The 7,961-nt window shown below is 39.8% G+C and overlaps 1 protein-coding gene across 1 annotated transcript; it reads left to right on the top strand.

Moving 5' to 3' along the window:
• The first annotated feature begins 571 nt into the window (after positions 1-571).
• Positions 572-7,505, top strand: metrn (meteorin, glial cell differentiation regulator). Its single transcript, XM_084103508.1, has 4 exons — positions 572-903; positions 1,951-2,387; positions 4,537-4,596; positions 5,508-7,505. Exons 1-4 carry the CDS (start codon positions 803-805, stop codon positions 5,819-5,821), a joined length of 912 nt encoding a protein of 303 aa, XP_083959634.1. The 5' UTR covers positions 572-802; the 3' UTR covers positions 5,822-7,505.
• The last annotated feature ends 456 nt before the right edge of the window (positions 7,506-7,961 follow it).

Genomic DNA, 7,961 nt, shown 5'->3' with positions numbered 1-7,961 from the left:
ACACTTCAGGAGTTTCGAAGTCGCGAACTGATTGGTTGAATTCTACAGGATGTCCGGGAGACGTGTGTGTCGCATTCTTTATCGGCCCGCCTGGAAACAAATGCTGTGATGCCAAAACCCCTCGTGGAAGAAGAAAGCCGTTGTGTTTACAACTGTGGCAATGAGCGCTTGCCAGGATCAATTAAACGCTGGATTTTCAAAAAGTATATGAAGTTCGCGGCTCCATTGTTGCAGTAAACTTGCACAACGTTCTTGAATGAATAATTTATTAGGTGCACACCGGTCTGTTATTGTAGGGACGTCGACATTATATTGCCACGCCCCTAAACATGACGCGGAACAAAGCGAACTGTGATTGGTTGCGTTACATGTCAGTCAAACGTCCTCTTGGGCGGTCCTTGGCCAAGAAAAGCTGCGATAGAGTCCAGACCTTCAGCCGTCAGTCTGAAGGTCTGGCTACGCGAGACTAGCCATTCATTGGACTTTAACTGCGGTGAAGCCACGCCTCCTCCTGCTGGTGTGGGCGGGGCTTAAAGTTTAGTCCCGTTCTCAAACTCTTGCGCTGGAACTCAGTCAGTCAGTCAGCAGTTGTGCACGCGCATTGTCAGGCAGCTCACTGCTCAAGCCGTACGGACTGATCTGCAGAAAGAGAGGGAAAGTTTAGTTTGGACAGGTCTTTTACATCAAACAACAGTATGGAATCAGTAGTTTTTTGTTGTGTTTAAATATAACTTTGTAAAAGCAACGAAGAGAAGGAGTTGACGCACGCGCCTCTGGATAACCGTAGCGTCTCTGCGCAGTGATGGAGGTTTTGGGCTTTATGGATTTTGCGCTTTGGATTTCATTTCTCACGGGCTTCACGATGGCCAGTTACTCCGAAGACCAGTGCAGCTGGAGGGGAAGGTAAACTTCATCAACACAGAGTTAAATGCTTTCTGCTGGTTTTTAATTAATTGAGAATATTTTTACGCTTTTTTTCTGGAATGCATTGATTTTTCCTGCTAGCTTGCATGATTTCTGTGCAATTTTAAGAGTGCAAAAAGCATGCAAATATTTATAATAGTAACCATTAGTAAAATGTTTTGTATAATGTAAGTGCAATACTTAAATCTATCTATCTATCTATCTATCTATCTATCTATCTATCTATCTATCTATCTATCTATCTATCCAAGCATAGTTTGTGGATATAGTCAAGTTTGGATTATCATTTTGTGCAAATGGCAAGGGTAAATGTGCGCAAAAAGGGTAATGTGAACACTTAATTTATAAAATATAAGGAAGAAATAAAAAAATATAATAGGAAATGTGATATGAGAGTTGCAACGTCTGTTTCTATTAGTGCGGTAAGTTTAAAAGACTGCAGTGAAAGTAACCAGTAGGAGGCGTTGAACTTTTCCTGCAACTTCAATACCCGCTGGACAAATCCAAGCTTCAAGTTTCAAGTTTATTTGTCATGTGCACAAAAAGTCAGTGACAAATAGTAAATTGAACTGCTTGTGGTGAGGCACGGGTATTCTTACAGCAACACAATACAGGGAAAACATCAGAAGATATCAGAATTATGACTCAACTTTTCAGACCTCTTTCCAAACTCTGATTGTATATATATATGCGCATATATATAGTGTGTTTTCCCAATGGAGAAAGATTAAGTTGTGTATATAGCCTGTAAATGTGGGGCTGAGTATAGACCTAACTATCCATTATGTTATAAGAGGAGCAAAAAATAAACAAGATATAAATAAACAAATCTTGATGCATTTACTTGTTTTGTGGACAGTTCAAAATAATTTGACAGTCAAATAGAGAACTTAAAGGGATGGTTTACCCAAAAATGAGAAAAAGTAATTGAACTTTTATGATAGTTGTATGCTTGCACCATATTTAATGTGGATGAAGGAGTGTTTTGGTGCTGCTCTGGTTAACCTCTGGTTTGCATCTCTGCAGTGGTCTCTCTCAGGCGGTGAAGAACGTGGAGCAGGTTTGGTTGAGGTGTGCGGAGGGTTCGGTGGAGTGGCTTTACCCCGCTGGAGCGCTGCGTCTCACACTCTCGCCCCGTCTGCCGTGGAGCGCCATGGTCCCAGGAGAGTCCAGCAGGAGCCCGGTGTCGGCCTGCGTCAAGCCGGACCAGCACTGGGGTGGAGCTCAGCTTTACCTGGAGAGAGACGGGGTCCTGGAGCTTCTGGTGGGAGACGAGACATCCGAGACGCCCGGCCCGGTCCAGGTGCGCTGCTTCAGTGCCATGCCTGGGGAACGAACAGCCCTATTCCTGCAAGCAACGCCTCACCAAGACATCAGCAGACGCATCGCAGCGTTTCGCTACGAGCTGAGAGGGGATTGGATGGCGCAGCCGTCAGTCAACACGGATCCGACCGGCAGTGAAGGTGAAGATATAGTAGTGATATATAATACAACAATGAAATTGCTGAAAAGATTAAATAATCTTTACATGGTCATTTCTGAGCATTAAAGGGATAGTTCACCCAAAAATGAAAATTATCCTCATCCTCAGTGTATATGGTGTATACAATCAGAGTTATATTAAAAAAATGTCCTGGCTCTTCCAAGCTTTATAATGGTAGTGAATGTCCGTTTCTGTTTTGAAGTCCATAAAAGTTCATTTTTATGATGGATAGATGCACTTTTATGATGGATGGATGCACTTTTATGATGGATAGATGCACTTTTATGGACTTCAAAACAGAAACGGCCATTCACTGCCATTATAAAGCTTGGAAGAGCCAGGACATTTTTTAATATAACTCTGATTGTATTTGTCTGAAAAAAGAATGTCATATACACCGAGGATGACTTGAGGGTGAGTAAATCATGGGCTAATTTTCATTTTTGGGTGAACTATCCCTTTAACCTGCAGACGAGTCCTCAACCCATTCAAACACTATGAAACTATGCAAGGTTGGAGATGAAGTTCTCCAAAATTATGCTGAGTTTGAGTTGCCCTTTGACCTTTGGGAGGATGGGGGTGCAGAACGAGGATCATGAACAGAGCATTCATTCAAACTTTAACGAGACTTGAACTTTAGAGTAATGCAGTTTAGAGTAGATCCACCATGTGAAGAATCCCACAACTTGCTTCTTGAAAAGCACCAATTCGTCACTTTTACTTTTTAACCTGTAATCGTAGCATTGCAATGATTTAAATGTAACGTTTTAGGTCATCTCAGCTGGGCAGCTCCTTCCAGCCAGTTGTGAGAAATGGGGGAGGGAGCGTTCGGATTCGAGGAGCGGAAAAGACGAGGGGGGAGGAGGGGGGAGGGAGAGAAAGACAAAAGCTTAGTATTGGGGGGGTTTGTCTCCATAGTGAGCCATTTCAGAGAATTGCATGAGAGCACAGTCGCCGTGGTAACGGGGGGGTTGGGGGGGAAACCACACAACTGAAAAGCGGATCTTTTGTTCTGAGTTTTGGGAGCAGAGAGGAGACAGGGAAGGACGTTTAAAGTTTTAAAGGGCCAACAACTTTCTCTGTCTCACACCCACACGGACACCTGTTGCTCAGTGTGAAAGTGCACATGTGGAGAAATGAGCTCGAGCTGCAGTCGTTTCAACTTCTAATAATCATGACTTTAGTAGTGAAGCCTTGAAGTATGGCCGATATCTAGAGTGCAGAATGGATGCTGAGTTGAGAAAATGTTATCAGTGCCAATAATTTTTATATATATATGTATATAATTTCAGCTTGTTTCTCATTTTGGTTAATTTCATGACCTAAAATTGTAATAAAAAGGAATATAAACTTTATAGACATAAAAAACACTAATAAAAATGACAAAAACAATCAAATTACAGAAAATTTTACTAAAATTAAAATGGAAAATATAAAAATAAAAACCAATTAAAAATATTAATAAAAACTATGATAGTATATCAATGATACTAAAATAACTCTGATTCAAGAATGTGTGCCAAAACTACTTAGCACATATTAATTTGTGGTAATTTTAACAACTACAACAACAAAAAAACAAATTAATTTGAAATTAATTTTGGAACACTTTCTGAATCTTATATATTTCAAGTTCTTAGAAGTTTCAATGTTGACAAATATGAAGTTGAAACAAAAAAACATACATGTGATCGAAGACATTTAGATTAGCATAGCCTATTGTCTCATTTTCATTTGTTTCAAATGAATTCAGCCATCTACCCTGACCTAAAGTCTGGTGTTTTGACTAGAAACTATAGTTATCATGGTCAATTTTTGTAAACGCATCTATACAAACATCCTGCATCTTCCAAAGATGGGTTTTAAAAGATCAGCTGTTCAGTTCGCCTACTTTACGAGCCCATATAGATCAGCTGAAGGAACAATAGAGAGGAAGAGGGAAGTGTTAGTGATCTGGATTCATCACACACCTCTCTCATGAGCTTTGATGAGGTGAGATGGCTCACACCGATCAGAAGGTCATTCACTCCATCACACCTCCACCGTAAAGTAGCAGCTGTGTGTTACACCTCATCCCGAGCTGTTCCTGTTCTCCGGTCTCATTCTTCTCCTCTCTCTCTCTCTCTCAGGAGCCTGCAGGCCGTGCAATAACACCGAGATTCTGATGGCTGTGTGCACTAGTGACTTTGGTGAGTATTTGAATTTAGTTTTTCTTCCACTTTATTAGGATAGAGGCGTCTTTATCCAGGACGTTTCCACTAAGGGTGGAGAGCAAAAACCTCAAATCTACAACCTTAAAGGGATACTCCACTTTTTTTGGAAATAGGCTCATTTTACAACTCCCCCAGAGTTAAACAGTTGAGTTTCACCGTTTTCGAATCCATTCAGCCAAACTCCGGGTCTGGCGGTACCACTTTTAGCATAGCTTAGCATAGATCATTGAATCGGACAGGACCATTAGCATCTCTCTCAAAAAAATGACCAAAGAGTTTCGATATTTTTCCTATTTAAAACTTGACTCTTCTGTAGTTACATCGTGTACTGAGACCGACGGAAAATGAAAAGTTGTGATTTTCTAGGCTGATATGGCTAGGAACTATACTCTCATTCCTGCGTAGCCATATCAGCCTAGAAAATCACAACTTTACATTTTCCGTCGGTCTTAGTACACGATGTAACTACAGAAGAGTCAAGTTTTAAATAGAGGCTTTTGCATCTGAACTCTTCATATATAGTCAGTCTTAGTTTTTTATATTTCAGTTTAAGTTATTTTTGTATTTTATTTCAGTTAAAGTTGATTTTATTTCAAATAATGCAAATAGTTTTTAAGGTTTTAGTTTTAGTTTGCTTCACAGCATTACTCCTTCCAAACTTGGACTGTAAATTGCTTTGGATAAAAGGCGATTTTCTGATTTATTCGCACCAAACCCAATCTGCATTAATCCAATGGGTTCATTTAGCCTCATCCAGCTTTAATTTCTGGTTTGGAAGGAAATCGTAAACCAACCAAAGTAGCAAAAGCTCAAATTTGATGTTAATTAGCAATATGTAAGGTTTATCAACAATCCATCCATACTAATGGAGCTTTCTGTGTTTTTAGTGGTCCGAGGGAACATCCGTTCAGTGGAGACGGACTCGAATCTGAAAGCGGCAGTGATCAAAGTGAGCGCAACTCGAGTTTACCGGCAAAAGTTCTCCTTGTTCCCTGAGTCGGGGCGTCTGACACGGTCCGGGGAGATCCGGACACCTCTGCAGTGTGGCGTTCGTCCCGGCGCGGGGAGCTTTCTCTTCACCGGGCGTGTGCACTTCGGGGAGGCCTGGCTCGGCTGTGCTCCACGCTATAAAGACTTCCTGAAGGCGTACGAACAGGCCAAACAATCCCTGATGATCCCCTGCACTCTGGTGAACGACTGACGGAAGAAGAGCGAGCGCGTGCCAAACGTGACGGACCCTTGATTCCGATTCGCAGGGTCTGGGATGAAACTCCTGAACGCAAGACAGAAACAAGTTCAGGAGAACGGAGAAAAGACACTGAGACAGAAACAACCAAGAGGAATTCTCAGAGCCGATCACTGGATCAAGATGGACATCGGAATAAGGACATCTGGGGTTACCGTGTGTCTGAATCCACCGGTTTAACCCTGATTTCGGAGCCTCTTTTTTTAAACTCAGGAAATCGTGTCTTTGGACACTTTGATATGAACGTCATATCATTGAAATATCCAAAGTCCTCATGATGTTGGGGACAAACTCTGTTCCCATCTTGTGGGTTGAGTTGGTAAATAAGCTGAACGCAATGCATGTAGCGCAGTCGTCTTTCGCAGTATTTGACGCCACGAAAAAAAAAAACCCTATTGATCTGTCATCCTTTATATGAAAAAGTTTTTAAAGATTTTAAACACTGTTTTTGTATTGAGAGTATATATTTTTTCCACATTTTTCTAAATAATAAAAAAAAAGCATCTATTTTCTAAATTTGCACTGGTGAAAGGAAGGGAACTGGCGATACCTGGATGCTGCAAGCACTGAGAAACCAAAACGCATCTATATGTAGCATAGCAAAAGATGTTTTATATAAATATATTCTATAATATGAAATCAGCTTTGGTTTATATGCTAACAGGCTGAGAATAGAATGCAGCTAACACGAAGTAATGATACAAAAGCGGATACAATAGCAATAGTATATTAATTATTCCGTGTCTACGGATAGCATGTGCTGATTACCTCATGGTTAACGTCAACACTCGTTCGCTTTGATGTTGCTAATGTTATCAAGCCGATAGCATTTACCAGTCGAGTTCAGAGCACTTTTACTCTGACTCTTCTGTTACGAAAAAAGTGCGTTCACACTCGCAACCGAACATCAACGACTTTTGCAGACTGTTTGCGTTCGGACAAAGTTGAGCAGTTTATGCAAATGAGCAGCGGCGCAATGACCAATGGGAGTGCAGATAGAGAAGGTCATGTGATGCTGTATTCTAACCTCTCACGATTAATCTGTTGTCAGTGTGAACGCACATTAACAGGGTATGCTCACAAATCTGGATTTTAATTTTAGTTAAAATGTGCCTGTGATATAATCTATAAAGATAATTTAACTTTAAAGCTAAACGTCTGAAATAACACTCATTTGCTGCCTCTCAAACTCTCTAAAGCTTGTCGACACGCTCAAATTGTGGACTTGTGTACCAAAACATTGACTGCTGGTCTCAGGCTGGACTGCAAGCACTGTCCTGTTTCTAATTCTGGTTATCTGCTATTGTTTATGTCTTTATTTTGTTCTTCACATCCATTCACTGTCAGCGATGTATGTGCACTAAACAAACGAGTGGAGAAACCAAACGTGGAGAGCGAACCGACATGCCAAGCTGCCATATTTTATGCTGTCCGTGTTTGTTATTAGTGTGTCTTTAAAACCAATGTGACTGCTGTGTGTAAAATAAATGTATATGTGTGTTTATGTGTCGATATCAATGTATATAAGATGTTTTAGAGTTTTAAAACTGGATGGAGAAATATTCTGTTAACATTGTAGAGTTTGTATGAAAGTTTGGTTAAAGAATATACAATTATAAAGAACAAAAATCAAATTGAATTTGTGTTTGTCTGGTTTCTGAATTACTGAGTTGTGTAGTAAAAAAACAAGGTGTGATATAGTCTGAAATATCACAGTATTTTCTAATATTAAATAGAAAATTACTTGAAATAATATAGTGTTAAACTAAATACTTAGATTTAGCTGCAGTGTGAATATTATCCATACATATACACTTTTCTATTGTTTTTGAACTCTCACAAAGCTTGTATTTATTTGATAAAAATAAGTAATGTTGTGAAATATTACATTTTAAAATAAGTTGTTTTCTATGTGAGTATATAGTAAAGTGTAATTTATTCCTGTGATCAAAGCTGAATTTTCAGCATCATTACTCCAGTCTTCAGTGTCACATGATCCTTCAGAAATCATTCTAATATGATGATTTGATGCTCAAGAAACATTTATGATTATTATTATCAGTGGTGAAAAAAGTTGCTTCATATTTTTGTGGAA

Source organism: Abramis brama, assembly GCF_963993115.1.
Source record: "Abramis brama genome assembly, chromosome: 24".
NCBI classification, from domain to species: domain Eukaryota; kingdom Metazoa; phylum Chordata; class Actinopteri; order Cypriniformes; family Leuciscidae; genus Abramis; species Abramis brama.
Note: the sequence above shows the minus strand (reverse complement) of the source record. Positions and strands in the feature narration are given on the sequence as shown.